The 17690-nt window shown below is 38.0% G+C and overlaps 2 protein-coding genes and 1 long non-coding RNA gene across 7 annotated transcripts in view; all 3 read left to right on the forward strand.

The window, feature by feature from the left end:
* The window catches only part of LOC149535774 (protein RRC1-like), a 104017-nt gene that overhangs the window by 82331 nt on the left and 3996 nt on the right, over positions 1 to 17690 (forward strand). For all 5 annotated transcript variants that reach the window (XM_089805646.1, XM_089805649.1, XM_089805648.1 and 2 more), the window contains 4 exons: positions 16429 to 16650; positions 16899 to 16957; positions 17224 to 17314; positions 17538 to 17675. In XM_089805646.1, the coding sequence (XP_089661772.1) occupies positions 16429 to 16650; positions 16899 to 16957; positions 17224 to 17314; positions 17538 to 17675 (510 nt within the window). The remainder of the gene's footprint in view (positions 1 to 16428; positions 16651 to 16898; positions 16958 to 17223; positions 17315 to 17537; positions 17676 to 17690) is intronic.
* Positions 4459 to 5439, forward strand: LOC149535775 (uncharacterized). The gene is made up of 3 exons (XM_089805894.1): positions 4459 to 4842; positions 4961 to 5184; positions 5282 to 5439. The coding sequence occupies exons 1-3, from the start codon at positions 4783 to 4785 to the stop codon at positions 5388 to 5390; spliced, it is 393 nt and encodes a 130-aa protein (XP_089662020.1). The 5' UTR covers positions 4459 to 4782; the 3' UTR covers positions 5391 to 5439.
* LOC149535776 (uncharacterized) lies at positions 5736 to 6690 on the forward strand. The gene is made up of 2 exons (XR_016357840.1): positions 5736 to 5914; positions 6021 to 6690. It is a non-coding gene; the product is annotated as an uncharacterized LOC149535776 (long non-coding RNA).

Below are 17690 nucleotides of genomic sequence, written 5' to 3' on the forward strand. Positions count from 1 at the left end.
TTGACCCAAATCTAAAAAATTTATGCTCTGCTTAATGATGTGAAATGTAGATTACCTACCAATGCGCTAGCTGCAGGAGATTGGAGGCTTGCGGTGCTCCTGGTTTGTGCACGCTAAAATTGGTTTTGCAATGTTATTGATCCCATGTGGATTTAAAGCGATGTGCCACCTAAAAGAGTTTCCCAAAACCAATGTCGCTTGGATTGGTCAAAGGTTCAGATGGATCACGATGTATGAGGAATGCAAATTACATCGCAGTCAACTTCTCGACTCGCAATGTATGAGGAATGTAGACTGAGACTTTGACTAATCTCTCAACGAATAGTAGGTCGAGCATTTGAAAGTCCAAAGATCTTTGCAGTTGATAAAAAGCCATCGCTTGAGGCTCTCTTCTCTTCCTTGAACGCCAATTTTATTTTTGGCTTGCAATCGCAATTCAACCACGACTTCCAATTCTTGCAACCAAATAGGGAAAATATGTTTGCCCACTCCTCTTCCAGGTCAACCAAACAGGTCGAGAATTTATTCCAGAAAATTAATTTAAGAATGTGCAAATTCAAGGAATGAACTTATTTGAGCATAGTTGATTGCCGCATTTGGTGATTCTTGCAACCAAATAGACCCTAAGAGGTAAGACATATTCCAAGGCTGAGTAGGAATTTAATTTCAGCAAGGCAACTAGGTAATTAGGGTTGCATAGTTACTTTTAATGATAAAAATTGGAAGGTTTCAAAAGGTTGCTTAGTAGTAGCAAAAGGTGTGAAAGTAGACACCTTATATCTTTGTATAGGTAATACTGTTGCTTATTCTTTAATTGTTTTAGAGAAAAAAAAGGATGTTTATTTATGGATTTATTTGAGACCTTCAATGCTGTAAATATCAAATTAAACAAGGCATCCATCAAAATATTTTATTTCAGAATATTGAATCCTTTATATGACATTGTCAAACAATAATATGCATGATATTCTAAAATCATTCCAACATGATAAATTTTGCACAATTGTGAATTCTGTCTAGAATCCACTCCCTAGTAGAAGAACAGAAATATTATAAATTTATATTATTGTTAAAACACCAACAATTTGATAAAAAACAATGAAATATCTAAACATGCGCTCCTTAATGACCTCCTTCCACATTTTGAAGCATTTTCTAGGAAACTCTTGGCCTTTGATTAGTTTGACTTTTGACATTCCATTTCTTTGTCTTCAAGTTTGAAATAAAGTGACTTTTAAATTTTTTTTTGGCCAATATGAAAAGCTGCTTAAATAATAATTTAAACTGTCATTATATTTTAACAACTTAAATTATTAATGAATTTCGGATGTCCAATTAAGAGGACATTACACAATGCCAGTGTTCCTTTTTATTGTGGACATTCACTTAGTTATAATGATGTGTGATTACTAGTATCACATAGGGACTTACATTGTTCAACAAATTGATATCAGCCACTCTTCAACTATTTCCATCCAAAGAAACTGCAAAGGGAAAGGGTTTAGAATGCTAAACTACTATTGGAATGCAAGAAAATGTGAATGTCTTTCCAACTCTACTAGACTCAGTTTAGCCTTTGACATCAACCAAGCTAGTGTGATTTTCTTAGATTGATGTAAAATGTCCAAACTCTCACTATTCCACTAACACAATCCATCAATGCATATCAATATGCAAGCAAAAATCAAAGTAAAGCTCATAAGTACGCCATTTGACTATGCAAGACAAACTTACAATCAATAATCAATAATCAACAAGCAGCTAGTAGTTTGGTCTAAGTGATTTAAACAAGATGGATCCAAAATATCCTTTATTCAACTGAACATTATTTCCAACCAACATGAAATGAAATCCTAAGTGAGGAAACATAGAAACCACGCAATCCTCCAAAATAACTTCGTTACTAATTTGAATGCTGATCCAGAAGTGGATGTTGGATTTTTTTTCGGGTGGGGGGGATGCAGATGCGTATGGATGTGTGCGCATACATATATATATATATATATATATATATATATATATATATATATATGCAAAGAAATGGAAGAAATATACATAATTAAAACATTTGATAGCCTGTAACTTCACCAGTACATATTCAAATACTCAATAAGATTATAAAATATACTTTATATATATATATATATATATATATATATTTAAAAAATAAAAAAAAAAAAAAAAATAAAAAAAATATAATATTATAAATATACATTCTATATTATAATATTATATATATGAATAATATATTATAATATATATAAAACAACAATTGTTAGTCAATTAACAAATCAGATCGATTGCCCAAGATGATTGACCAAAGTTCAAACGCAAGACAATATTATTAATATATTATGGTAGGAGCTTTGTATGTTGTTCATTATCCCTAATCGCACTTACAAGTCTGATTCGATCAAATAGTCTAAACCAATAAGATAGACTATGTAGACCAAAGAACTTTCAAGCTGAAAATGTCTACCTACAATTAAACGGGATGAGGGACTGGATATGCCCGCTCTTAACCTGGATTGGGTGGCGCGAACATAGATGCCCCCAGCTGCTCAAACTTCAACTTTGCACAGGTTAGTGGTCAAGCTTGATTCATTTTTTCTTGTTTAACGTACAACCAAGCTTTGTATGTGCCAGGTGAGAATATACATAGGCGTCATGTGTAGGTAATTTATGCACAGGTCTTTGCAGGTAATTTACGCATCCTGTGTGCTTCCCCAAGGATCCGCATTTGGATCTGCATCTAGAGGCATCAACATCTGCCTTTGGCCTTAGACTGAGCCAATCAATGTCCAAGCAAAATAATGGAAGTAGTCCACGATGAAGACCAATAATGAATTATGAACAATCTTGGTAGTATCATAGCAACAAATAGTCTAAACCAATAAGATAGACTATGTAAACCAAAGAACTTTCAAGCTGAAAATGTCAACCTACAATTAAATGGGACTAGGGATTGGATATGACCACTCTTAACCTGGTTTGGGTTGTGCGAACATAGATGCTTCTAGCTGCTCAAACTTCAACTTTGCACAGGCTGGCGGTCAAGCTTGATTCATTTTTTCTTGTTTAACGTACAACCATAGATGTTAGTATCGCTGATTAATCAGCGATACTAGAAAAAATCGCGATTTTTTGGGGCTGGCGATTTAGTTGCCCCAAAAATCACGATTTTTTTTGCAGATTTTTTCAAAAAAATCGCAGATTAATGGGCGATTAATCGCCTAAAAATTGCGATTTCTTTGAAAAAAATCGCCCGTGCCCGGCACTCACATAAAGTGATGAAAAAACATATTTTTTTCATTCGGTTTTTAAATTGCTTAGGGCGTTTTGGAGAGGAGAGGATAGAGGAGGAGTTATTGGCAAGCAAGAGGCAGAATCGAGTGCATTTGGAGGCCTTTTGATTCGATTTCTTCGTTACTAGGTAAGTGATTTGAATCTTTGTTTTTTATTTTTGCAAGAGATTGTATTCTTTTTTCTTGCATGTAAATGGATAAAAATACATTCCTAATTAGTTAGGAATGCATTTGATGAATGTAAGCAAGATTAAATGCATTCATTTGCATTTTTTTCCATTCTAGATTGAATTTATGTTAGAAATTTGCACTTTTTTGAAAAATTTGAAACCCTAGCAGCTAGTTTGTTTGGATGTTATTTGGATTTCAATTTATTGGCACTGTTATTGGAATGTTGCTTGAATTCTTTGTTTAACTGTTAACTTTGATCTTGTTATAATTTATTTATAGTTTTCTTTTTAAAATTTGTATGCGTAAGGCAGCCCGCAACAGTTTTAAATGGTAGACAAATGGCCATTGACTCCATGCCCTTCAGGCTACATTGGCACCAAGCCAAAGAATGCAAGAGATCAGGCATGGAAATATGCCTATGAAGCACCCGATGAACCAACCAAAGTGATTTGCATTTGATTTGAAAAAGTAATATCCGGGGGCATTTACTGGTTCAAATATCACATCGCAGGGATCTCAAAACATGATACAAATCCTTGTGAGAGTACAACAAAAGAAATAAAAAGGTTTGCAAATGCCTTGCTCGCAGCTGGAGAGCAAAAAAATTGCAAGGAGAGCGGAATAAATTGCATGTCAGGGCAGCCATAGTAGAGACTTGGAGCAGTTTCGTTGATGTTCATGATGAGGAGGCAGCCATTGATAATGTGGTGTTCCTGAAATCAATTGATGCCTCCAACAAGGTAAAAAATGCTTAGACATTGGCATTGATGTTGGAGAACATGGTCTTCGAGATTGGCATTGAAAATGTGGTGCAAATCATCACAGACAATGCTGCTGCATATGTATCAGCAGGTAAACCGTAATTTTATGTTTCATGTGCATTGTGAATTTCACAACAAGAATTTTTAATAGTTTGATATTTTTGAAAAGTTGGAAACTAATTAGTATTTGCTTTTACAATTGGCAGGAAAACTCCTAGAGCAGAGGCACCCCACTCTCTCTTGGACCCCGTGTGCAGCACATGTCCTTGACCTTCTTTTGGAGGACATGGGCAAACTTGAGTGGGTCACTCCAATTGTGGAGGATGCAAGGCGGGTGACAAAATACATATACAATCACCCATGGGTCCTTAGCCTGATGAGAGAGCACACTTATGGCAAAGAAATTGTCAGGCCTACCGTCAGAAGTTTTGCAACGATTTTCTTGACATTGCAAAGCATTCTCGATAATTTGGTTTCTTTGAAGCAAATGTTTGTTTCCAAAAAATGGCTTGATTCCACATTTTCAAAGAAGAGTGAAGGAGAGAATGTTGTGCGGATTGTGTTTGATAAATATTTTGCAGATTAAGGCCGATGAAATAGTAAAGGTAACTACAAAACTTTAAGTTTTAGTTTACACTTTACAACTTTATAACATACTAAGTTTGTAACTCAAGTAAATAATAATTTTGTAACTTGTCAACTAATTTCAAATTTATATTGTAGGTGTCTGAGCCTTTAGTCAGAGTTCTGCGTTTGGTTGATGGAGATCAAACGCCAATGGGTGAACTATATGAGGCCATGAACAAGGCCAAAGAATCTGTCAAAAATTACTATAAGGGGGAAAGCATCAAATATGAACCCATTTGGCAAATCATTGATAGAAGGTGGAATAATCAGCTCCACCAACCCATTCATGAAGCAGGATATTTCCTCAACCCACGTTTTAGGTATATTGTAAGCTCATTCTTACTCAAATTTAAGTTAACGAAGACTTGAGTTCATTTTGAGACTTATTTGTTTTTGGTTTTTGGTTTTTGGTTTTAGGGCTGATGGTACATATGCAGATCCTGATGGAGAGGTCATCAGAGGCCTAAGTGAGTGCGTCCAAAAGATGGTAACCAGTGAGGAAACAAGAGATAAAATCGTGATATGAATATCAGGATTTTAACTGTGTGATTTTGAGTCAAACTCGATGACCCATGTTTCATGAGTAGTGATTTAACATGAATCCATCTCTCATGAGAATAAATGAAACACTTAGCACTCATTGGATTGGTTGCAAATGGGGTTGCAAGCTTTGGGTTTAACTATGGAGGAAACTCTGTAGTTAAGCGCGCTCAGGCTGGAGTAGTACTGGGATGGGTGACTTCCCGGGAAGTCCCGGTGCTTCACCCCTGTGAGCATCACCTAGATCCAATGAGTGCTAAGTGTTTCATTTATTCTCATGAGAGATGGATTCATGTTGAATCACTACCCATGAAACATGGGTCATCGAGTTTGACTCAAAATCACACAGTTAAAATCTTGATATTCATATCACAATTTGACTAGCTGTGGAAATTATCTCCTACTTATCAAGAGATAAAATCATCGCTGAGCAGGAGATCTTCACTTCAGCAGGGGGCAAGGTGTTCTCCACTCCTCTCTGCAAGAGAGCAAGGCTTACACAAACCCTAGGTAATACATTTGCAAACTTCTGAATCTCAAATGCAAAATTAACATTTATGTTTCACTTTTTGTTGTCTATTAGTATTTTCTAACTTGTACAATTTTTGTGATGCAGTGGCTTAGTGGACCACTTGGGGTGCAAGCACTCCAAATCTTGCAAAATTTGCTCTCAGAATCCTATCACAGCCTTGCAGCACATCACATTGTGAGCGCAACTAGAGTTTGTTTGAGGCCATCCACACAAAAAAGAGAAACAGGTTGTCCCAAAAGAGGATGAATGACATGGTCTATGTGTAATATAATCTTAAATTGCGCGTGAAAAGGGCACAACAAGATCCTCCTGGGCCAATCGATTTGGATGAGATAGATCCTTATTATGATTGGACGGCACAGGAGCAGGCTTCCTTATTTACACAGGAGGACATCTCCAATTTGGAGAGGGAGGCCGCGGAGGAGGCTGCGGTGGAGGAAGGGGGTGGAACTGGATATGACATCGATTTGGATGAGATGAGGAGAGCGATGATGAGGATGATGACATTGAGCTTACTGCAGAGGACCTTGACATCTTGCGCGTAGCGAATGTGGAGCTACCAACATCTAGTTCTATAGCTACACCATCTCCTGCATTGGCACAGACACAGACACAAGCACAGACCCTGCGGGGTTCTAGTTCTAGAGCTTTACCCTCTCCCGCACTCGCTAGTAAAGCGACTGGGAAAATGAAGATGTAGTCTTGTATTTGACATTTGTACTTATTTGTAGTCATGTTGATGTGCTTATTTGAACTCTTTACATTTGACACTTTATTTATGAGAATACTGTTGTGAGGTTTTCACACATCGCCCCAAAATCTTGGGGACCCCCTTTTTTAATCGCCTTTAGGGCCAGTGGAGAAGGTTAGATGTATTTTTCACCCGGTTTCAACTTGATTTTCCAGAGCTATTAGTTCTATCCTTAGGCCGAATAAGTTCAAAATTGATTTCAACTTGGCAGGATAAGATTGTGAATTTTGTACTTAGACGATTTCTTTTGAAAATTTGGATTTAATTGTAAATTTGAATGATTTTCAAATAAGGAAATTTTTCGTTAGACTTAGGTTCTTGGAAAATCTTATTTTTTTTGGTGAAATAAAATTTAATTTTGTAAGATGAGGTTAAATCTCAAAATCGATTTTTACTCTAGAGGCAATTTTATTTTTTGTCATAAAATTTTAATTATTTAGCAAAATCGATTTAGAGGAAAATTGCAAAAATTGGCTTTAATAGATTAAATTTGCCTTGAAAGCTTTTGGTATTTAATGAAATTGGTAAATTAATATTAAGAAATGGCTTTTGGTTAGCCAAAATTCAACTTCAAGGATGTATTAATTAGCAAACCATCATTAAATAGAAATTTTTAGCATCCCCAAGGCACCATTTAATTTCGTTTTGCAATTTGTGGTTAATTAGTAAATTAAAAGTGCAGTTTTCATTTTAGAAAATTAAAATTTTGGCAAAGTATTTAAAGTGGGCCACTAACTTAGCTTTAATTTTGGTTTTTTTTCCTCTATAGGACCAAGTCGGCCAGCCTGGGAGGAAGGTGAAAGCTGCTATAAAGGGAGTCCCCTCCCATTTCATTTTCATCAATTCATTTGCTCCTCTTGCTTGGGCGAATTTGAAGCAAGGGCAGATTTCCAGACTTGGGCGAAATTGGTGGAAAGCAGTTTTTTGGCGATTTTTGGGCAATTTCTCCATTGCCATTGTTGGGCGATTTGTCTAAGGGCCAGATTTTTTGCGTTTTTGGGGATTTTTGCTCCACTTTGTGTGCTGCAATTTGTGCCCTAGGTGGCAGATTTTACAGATTTTGCTCCTTCTTTGCTTAGCCGAATTTTGTGGAAGGGCAGATTTTTTTTTTTTTTTTTTTTTTTCATGCTTAGCCGAATTTTGTGGGGGCCGAAATTTGTGGAAGACAAAATTCTGATTTTCTAGAGGGGCTGCAATTTTTATATCAGATTTGGGCAATTTTGTTGGGAGAAGAGATACATATGAAAGTTTGATTTTTGCATAGAAGGCAAGTGTTGGATAAGCTTAGAGGCTTTGTTTTCTAATTTGCAAAGGGATCTGTAATTCTTTGATGTCATATCCCGGGTTCCGAAAAGTTGCTGTAAGATTATTAGTTAAGGTGAAAGTCATCATCTAGAGTTGCAAGGAGTGCTTAAGCTGACATCCATTCTTTCGCTCTTTTCTAAGAATTGCACTACTTGGTTCTTCTTGCCTTTTGGTCCACCACTTTACCATCCCGTAATAGGGTGACGAGCATGGAGGATGATAGTGCAAGTAAGAATCCCAAGCGGGCAAACGCTAAGAAAGACAAAGAGGATATGACGCCCAAAACTTCCTTCTTCTCGAAAATGAAGAAAATAACCGATACTAATATCGCTACAGTGGACATGATACGGATGAGGGACAGACTAAAGGAAGGACAATCCCCCTTGGCAAAGAGGATATACAAGAGCGGAATTGTACATGCAGTAGCTTTTCCTCCTACTTTGCCTTGTCCGGAATTGATTATGGAGTGTGCATCCAGATTTGATCTAGACAGTAAATCCATCATTTTTGGCGAAGGGAAGAGAGTGTTGGCCAACATTGGCGAACAAGCAATTGAAGAGACATTTAATATTCCCCAGAGCAAGGGCATGACAGTTGTAATGGTGGATCAGGCAGCCAAATCATTTCAAGGTAACCAAGAGGCCTACTTCTCACATCTAAAGCGGAATTGGATACACGAAGGAAGGAAAGGAGTTAACAAATCAACAAGGCTTACAGTGGCAGATTTCAAGCCGGAATATGGCGATCTCATTGTTCTTCTCAGCCGGATCATGGGCCTAGCTCAAGCTATGCAATTCGAAAACTGGATGTACTTCTTCATTGATGAAATTGAAAAGGGAAAAGGAAAATTTGATTGGGCTAGGATCATAAGTGAAAATTTAGAGTTGCAACTTAGAACAGTTCAAAACCAAAGGCAATTCTACATGGGATCCTATCTGTTTTACTTAATTGCTAGATTGTATGAGAGTCCGGGACTTAGGGCTTTAGGAGAGATTGGTAATGGGCCGGGGCAATATTTGGTGCATGAATGCTATCCGCAGCTTCATTTGCACAATAACAAGGATTACAAGATGTTTTGCGATGCATTCGCCATGAAGACAGTAAGGGTATTACAAGGGGCGCCTGCTAAGAGACTTTCATCGGAAGCAGAAGCAAGGATTAAGAAGTTTGGGAGTTGGTTCATCCAATTCCCGCAATTCACATACATTAGAGTGGCAGGAAGTACAGTTTGTCCCAAGAGGCTTCCAAGATACCCGCCCGACAAGGTAGTTTTGATGGAATTGGCTAGGCAGCTTGAGCACTATGATAGAGTAATGAGGAATGAGGGGAAAACAGGCGTTTCCTTCTCAATTATAATTGGCAATGATAGTTGCCCAAATCGGGCCGCCTTTGAGGCTGCGGAAAAGGAATTGGAGTGGTATCATCTAGGATGGTACAGAGCAAGGCAAGGATTCGACCCTGTTGGTCTTATCAAGGCATCTCATGAAAGCGAATTTAAGCATGTTCCCACTATAGAGGACTTTTGGGCCAATGCAAAGGATGATTTTCACGTGAGAAAGCTAGCTTTCTCGAGATTGTCGGTGAACATGATGAGAGATATCAGATGGAGAGGCCTTGATATTCCCGATCAATTGGAGGATGATCGTAGTGTGTTGAGAGAAGACTATGAGACAGTAGTTGGAACAGAGTTGAATCCAGTGGATTGGGACGATCATCAGGATCCTTCCTTGGAGGCAGTCACAAGGACAGTAGATTTGCATACCGAGTCGTGGTATAATGCCAAGTTGAGAAAGCTACAAAGACAAAAGGTTCTCCTTACTTATGAGATGATGAAACCGAAGGAAGGTCTAGTAGAATCAATCGGACAGAAGGGTGAAGGAAGTGGCCGGCAATCGGAGACAGTTAGAAATAGCAAGAAGAGGGCTTTGGAGGTAGAGAAAAGCCAAGAACGTTCGGAACCTCCAGCCAAGAGACAGCGGGCAGCGCCGTCAAGGGAGAGTATAACTAAGGCTAGAAGCCAAGAGGTCAATTCGAGTGATAAAGGGGCCGCAGTGGAGGTGAGCTCTGATTCGGAATCAAGTGGCTACAGTGAAAGTACGGAGTACTCCCCTCTCTCGGAGAACCAGCAAGGAAATATGGCAGAAACTAGTAGAGAAGAAGATGGGCCGATTGATATTGAAGAGATAAGTCAGGCGTCTAAGGCCGTTGGTGATGCTTTGTTGGTCGAACCGAATCCGGATTTGGGGAGATGCACTGCACCACTATGGTTAAGGCAAATGCTTATACCGAGAGGCGAGGTGGTAATGGCTCACGCAGTTGATGATATCCAAGGACTAATAGAAAAGGATGATAGCGAGAACCAAAAATAGATGGCAAATACGGTGGCAAGGGTAATCAGAAGCGACAGTGATGGTCACCGAAGGGTTCAGATTGCTATACCAACAGTCAATAAGGCAGCGGATGAGATTGCAGCCCAGGAGTACGAAATAGTAGAACATAATTTGGGAAGAACTACAGATGATATGGAATGTGAGGAGGTTCAAGAAGGCATAGCATCAATCAGAGAAAGATTGAGGAAGGCAAACGAAAGGATAGTAAAGTTGGAGGCCGAAAACAAATATTGGAGAGATTGCCAGCCAATCCAACAGTTGCATCAGGCAGCCCTTCCTCAAGACAGCGGGAGCAATTCAGAAGAGGTATCAGCTCAGTTACATGAAGTAAGGGGTTGGATCTATGATACAATCCAAGATGGGCGAAATTTCTTGCCCTCCATCTCAACATTCCAGTCATTGGTGACTGTTAGAAACAAATTCAGATTATTTGAAGAGGAATGGAAGAATTTTCTTCCCATCAAGGATTTGGTTATTCCTAGGCTGCAAGCATTCATTAGGCTACCGGAGGCATATTTGGAAAGAGCCCGGTTGGTTGATGAGAGAGGATTGAGCATAGTTGAATCTTGGTATGTCGCATTGACTACCAGATTCAGAACACTTGAAGAAATTCATGATGAGATTGCACAACACGGCCCAAGCGTCGACACTTCCATTTCGACCATGATGAGCGACGTTGGGGTGGCGCTTGATTTTGAGGGTATTAGAGAGGAGGATGTCAGTGAGACAGGATTTGGATCGAGATTGGATGAGTTAGGAAAGGCTGCCGTCAAAAGGAAACATCTGAACACCCTTTCCTCACTCAATGCTTTTATTGGGTTTGCAAAGGAATATGAGAAGGATCACGAAAGGATACTACAAGCAGCAAATAGCGTGGCAAAGTCAGCAGAACTCCGAGCGAAGCACACACCTTGTCCTCCTATGGAAGAAGTTAACGAAAGGCTAGCTAAGTTCATTGCCTTAGCTAAAAGAACAAAAGAAAAAGGAAGAATTATATTAGAAGATCATCTTATGTAAGCCCAAGTGGCAACTTTCCCTTTCTTCTAGAATAGGACAAGTGTTTGTTTCTGATTGGCCACCATTTTGGTGCCTTCTCATTGGTTGCCACTTTTGCACTTTTTTCATTGGTCCATTGATGAGGTGGCATCTTCTCATTGGCCGATGGGGTGGCAACCCTAATTAGGGTTTTTGGATCCAATCTGGATCGTCGATCTTGTTTTGATCTCTATCGTCCATTGTATTTTGGACCTCTATATAAGGCCATTGGCTCTCATCTGTAAAGGAGGGGTTGGAGAAATTGTTGCGAAAATAATACCAAAGTGCTCTCTTTTTCATTGCATGTTGACTAAGAACATTGGGTGTTATTGCATGTTTTCTACTTCCACATAGTTAAATTTTCTTTTCAAGTTGAAGCAATTTCATTTCAAGTTGTTAGAGTAAGAGTAAAATAAAATGGATAGTTGCATGGTAGCTTTGGTAGATGTTTGATAGGAGTCAACACTAGGCCACTAGCATCCTAGCGGCTGGTTGGGAGGCTTTGTGTGGTGATCTAGTTTACTTTCCTTTGAAGCGTTGCATCTATGGAGGTAGGGCCGCTGGTTAGCCTTCATTAGATTCGATCCCCGTCCATCTGCTAACCTTCCATTCTTAGGAGTAGGAGTAGTTGAGTAGCCAAATTTCATGCTTAGAAGAGGTTAGTTAGAGAAGTAAACCAAAACATCGGCATTCTCACCTTCCATCGCCATTCACCCTACATTGCAATCATCGCGCCATCAACATCATCTAGCATTCACACCGAACCACCATCTCCATTTTCTCACCAAGATCCAAATTTTTCTCAAACAAGAAAACGTAAGGCCGCCTACGTGATTACCAGCAAATCACATTGATAAAATTGAGCGAGTATCCAACGGTGTAAGGAACATTGGAGTTATACTCATGTCCCATGACAGATAACTTTTCAAGAGAGGAATTGTGTATTTGATATTCTGTATCAAGCATCCAATTACTAATATGTTATGTAGTGACACAAAACTCGCATCAACAAATACAACTTCTTATGTGTTGTGAACTTGTTAGTTGTTAGTAATTTACAACTTGTCACTACTTACTTGTTAGTAGTTTACCGATTAATAACTCTTTTTGCATTGATATATATCTAAACATGATTGTTTCTTATGTATTGTTAGTAATTAAGTCATTAGATGCAAAAAAACATTGAATTCTGTAAAAAAATCGCATTTTTTTATTTAAATTTAGTGGTTTTTGAGTTCCCGATTTTTTCCTCAATTTTTTGCCGATTTTTTCCGATTTAACTTTTTCAGGCCTAGGCGATTTTTACATCAATGCTTACAACCAAGCTTTGCATGTGCCAGGTGAGATATACATAGGCATCATTGTAGGTAATTTATGCACAAGTCTTTGTAGGTAATTTATGCATCCTGTGTGCTTCCCCAAGGATCCGCTTCTTGATCCGCATTGGCATCAACATCCGCCTCTGGCTCTAGACTAAGCCAATCAATATCCAAGCAAAATAATGGAAGTAGTCCACCATGAAGACCAACAATGATTAATGAACAATCTTGGTAGTATCATAGCAACAATTTCTCAAATCTCCTACTCTTCATCTCTAATCTAGTCTAATCTAATGAGTTACAAATGAGAAGGCCTTGACTTTTTATAATTGTTCAATTAAAATAAATGGCCAAGATCGATTCAAGCTCAAGGGCTAAGATTATGCCATTGTCCAGTTACATCAAAGCAACACCTTGGTGGCCACTAAGAAACTACACTGCTTTTATTGTCTAATTAGGAAATAGGGTAGGTAGAGACATGAAGCCAACAAACATCACTTGCAAAAATTGCCAAATGGGAAAGCAAACAAGAACATCTATCAAGTCAAAAGAACTTTCCAGCTCCAAACCTCTTGAGTTGGTTCATATAGATTTATGTGGGTCAATTAAAACAAACTGACAAGGTGAGATATTTTATGTTATTGATTGATAATTTTTCACGTATGGCACGGGTTGCGTTTCTTAAAGAAAAATTGAAAGCTTTAGATAAGTTTAAAGCTTTTATGGCTTTGTTTGAAAATGAGATGAACTCAAAGATCAAATGTTTATGTTCAGATAATGGTGGTGAATATACTTCTAATGAGTTTGTGGGTTTTTGTGAGCTAGATGGAATTAGAAGACAAGTTTCAGCCCACAGAACACTATAACAAAATGAAGCTGTGGAAAGAAAGAATAGAACAATTCAAGAAATGGCTTGTTGCATGATGAATGAAGATAAAGTTAGTGACACGTTTTGAAGGGAAGCTATCCATACAACTGTATACATACAAAATAGGACTTTGTTGAGAGCAAGGTACAACAAAACACCTTATGAGCTAGGGAAAGTTACACCAGATAATCTTAAATACTTCAAAATTTTTGGTAGCCCTTGTTATATTAGAAGAGATGATGATAATTTTGGCAAGTTTGATTCTAGATCAGATGAAGGTATCTTTCTTGGTTACTCTTCTAAAAGTAAAGCATTTAAATCTTATAACAAAAGGTTGCACAAAATTGTTGAAAGTGAAAATCTTAAGATTCATGAAGTCACTAATGAGTCTTGTGAGAATGTGAGCAGCTGTAACAATGGGCAAAAGGAAGAGACCAGCACTGTTGTACCTCCTCCTTCCCTATTGGCACAAGCTTGGATAGTGCACAAAAATGAGGAAGATACACAAGAAAAGGTACTCTCACAAAGAGAAAACAATCCCTATTTAAATGATGAAGCTGAAGCTACATACAAACCAGCCGAGTGCGTGTCACAAAATGAATTGGGTATATCTTCCTCTAAGACTCCTAAATTTGTGCAAAGAAATCATCCTATAGATCAAGTGTTACCTGAAAGAAGAACTAGAGCCATTAGCAATATTGTTAATTACTATGAAGATAAAGATGTCTCTCTGCTTTCTTTGTTTGAGACTAAATGTTTTGAAGAGGCAGCCAAGGACAACAATTTGTTTGCTGCTATGGAAGAGGAATTAGAGAAGATCGAAAAGAGCAACACATGGAAACTTGTGCCCAGGCCCATACATAAGAATGACATTGGTACTAAATGAGTTTAGGGCGACAAATTAAATGTAGAAGGTAAACTGATAAGGAATAAGGCACACAAGGTTGTAAAGGTTATGCTCAAATTGAAGGAGTAGATTATTGCTCCCGTTGCAAGGTTAGAAGCAATTAGAATATTCCATGCTTTTGCCTCATTTAGAGGATTCAAAGTTTACCAAATGGATATTAAATCAACATTCTTGAATGGTGATTTAAATGAAGAAGTGTATGTTGAACAACCTGAAGGTTTTATCTTGACTAACAATCATGATTATGTGTGCAAGCTAAATAAGGCATTACATGGGCCTAAACAAGCTTCATGGGCTTGGTATGACAGGCTGGATAGATATCTACAGCAACAAGGCTTCGAAAATGGCTATGTTGACAGCAAATTATATGTCAAAGAAGAAGGTAACAACATTCTTATTGTGGTTGTTTATGTAGATGATTTCAGTTTTGGAAGTGATTGCACTAAAATGATAATGGAGTTTGTTGCTGAAAAAGTTCAGATTGGTGGATCGCAATCCAGTTAGTACTCCAATGGAAACTAGTTGTAAGCTAAGCAAAGACGATGTATCTCCGTGTGTTGATGAAACTTTTTACAGTTCAATGGTAGGAAGTTTATTGTTTGTTACAACTTACAATCACTAGACCTGATATTATGCATGCTGTTAGCTATGTCCTATGATTTCAAGCCATGTCTAAGGAAACTCGTTTTGGCAGTTCAAAGGATTTTCAAGTATTCATTTGGAACGGTTTGTCTTGTGTTGTGGTATCCTAAATTTTCTGATTTTAGTTCAACAACACACATTGATTCAGATTGGGGTGTAGTGGCGCCTTTTTTTTGGCGGCTGCCTTGTTTCATGATTAAGCAAAAAATTGTCTTGCACTTCATTATCCACAGGAGAAGCTGTGTATTGCAGCTGTGTCATTTTGCACATAGGTAATGTGGACGAAACATACATTGCTTGATGCTTGATTTTAAAGTTGAATTTTCTGATCCTATATCTATCTATTGTGACAGCATAAGTGCTGTTGACATTTCCAAGAATTTGGTTATGCACTCACGAACCAAACACATTTGAATCAGATTTTAGTTTTGAAAGAACAAGTTGCTAACCATGTTGTCAAGCTGGAATATGTTTGTACCAAAGAACAGATGGCTGATATATTTACCAAACCATTACCCCAGGGACACTTTGAACACTTCAGGAGTAGACTTGGTGTACTTCTACTCACTAGCTAGCTTACTCTTAGTGGGACTGCTTAATTGCTTTTGCTTTTCTCCCAAGTTTTTACTGTTGTAGTGAGTTTCATGATCATTGATGTCAAAGGGGGTGTAGTACCATTCAGGGGAAGTTGTATGTTTGCAAAATATAGTTGGATTCAATATTGGTTTTCCGTTAATGAAAAATAGGGGGGAGATTGTTGCTATTTTTCATTGTTACTGGTGGCAGCTATGTATGTATTTGCTTGCTAATTCAGCCTAATAGACCCTTGTCAGCACTTTGAAATATTCTTGTCAGTATGGGTGTTTATTGTTACAGTAGCATGTTGGAGGTGTTAAGTTGTAGCCATGACAATCAATGTCTTGAAGGATTTTCCCATTATCTGTTTTTCTTAATTTGGTGATAAAATTCATTTATTTTTAATCCATATATTTCACCAGAAGTTGACCATTGAAACATTTTGTTAGCATGAGATAATTTTATAGTAGATATATTTTGACTTCTAGCTTTTAAGCTGGTAGGTCTCTAAGTTGAACTGCTAGATTTTCTCCTGTAATTTATTTAGCATACAGGCATACTACTCAACAGAAGGCATTCTGATTGTGCTAGATAGTATATTCGCATAATGTATGGTATTTCCACATTCATACATGGCAATTTTGAATTATTTGCAACAATTGTTCATGATGCATTTTCTACTGCTATTCTCATTTGCAGGTTGTAACTCCAAATATTCTTGACATTGAGGTCATTCCTCCAGAAGATGAGCATCAAAGGCATGTTATTGACACCATGGCAATGTACGTGCTGGATGATGGGTGTTCATTTGAACAAGCAATAATGGAAAGGGGACGTGGCAACACACTTTTCAATTTCTTATTTGACCTTGGATCCAAGGAGCATACATACTATGTATGGCGACTTTATTCATTTTCTCAGGTGGGAACTTTGGCTTTAGCTATTTGTATCAGAAGTTTCAAATTTTATGTAAAATATGAAGTTTGATACCTGCATGAATAATTTTCTTGGACTTGGTTAGAGCTGATTTAAAGTATAAGTAATTATAAAAGAGTGCGCACCATTTAATCTTACACATACTTGGAGGCACCAATATCATGTCAATGCGTTAAGAAAGTAATCAGGGGTCATGGGCAAGCTGATGAGTAGTTTGTTAACGTGAAATGTAGGGAGATACTCTTCAAAGATGGCGGACAAAGCCTTTCATCATGATAACTGGAAGTGGGCGGTAAGATGTGTGGACAAGTACTCATGAGTCAATGAGATGCTTGCTTGGAGGACCCTGGAAACTCTCTAACATTTTAAATTTGTAGTTTTGCAAGGCTGACTGAGGGTGATATAAAAATAATCTTTAGTACATGATAACATGTAATGATGTCATTTGGATATCAACAGAGCTACCTAATTTTGGAAAATGTGAAGTCTGGTGATATGTTAGGTGTTTCAGTTTTCAAGATTCATAAATTGTTGGCTTTGGTGTGGTTTTGCATCCAGGTGGATACCGCCACAGTTATCACAACAGACAGGGAAGAGTCCAGAGCATGAAAGGGATTCTGGTACCACCTATGCTGCTGGAAGGAGCAGGGTAAGTAAAATGCTTTCTTATGCAATTTGTTAGAATGGGCTTCATAATTCTAGGCTGCTGGTTATTATTCTTTTCTACCAGTATCATAAATTGCTTCCGCATGTGAGATGTTGTCTTCCCAACTTTAGGAAGTTCTCTTCCACCTAACAATTGCTTTCGACTATGTGGCATATTTCACTGAGGAGCTTCTGATGGTTGATTAATAAAGACTGTTTGCATGCAGAGGGTTGACTTGGAGCGCCCACTAACTGAAAGTCAGAGAGATGAATTTGAAGACATGCTCCGTGCCTTGACCTTAGAAAGAAGCCAGATAAAAGAAGCTATGGGGTTTGCCCTGGACAATGCTGATGCGGCAGGAGAGGTATTATTCATGTTG

Source organism: Cupressus sempervirens, chromosome 10 (assembly GCF_028749045.1).
Source record: "Cupressus sempervirens isolate cs-2001-9-10 chromosome 10, ASM2874904v1, whole genome shotgun sequence".
NCBI lineage: Eukaryota > Viridiplantae > Streptophyta > Pinopsida > Cupressales > Cupressaceae > Cupressus > Cupressus sempervirens.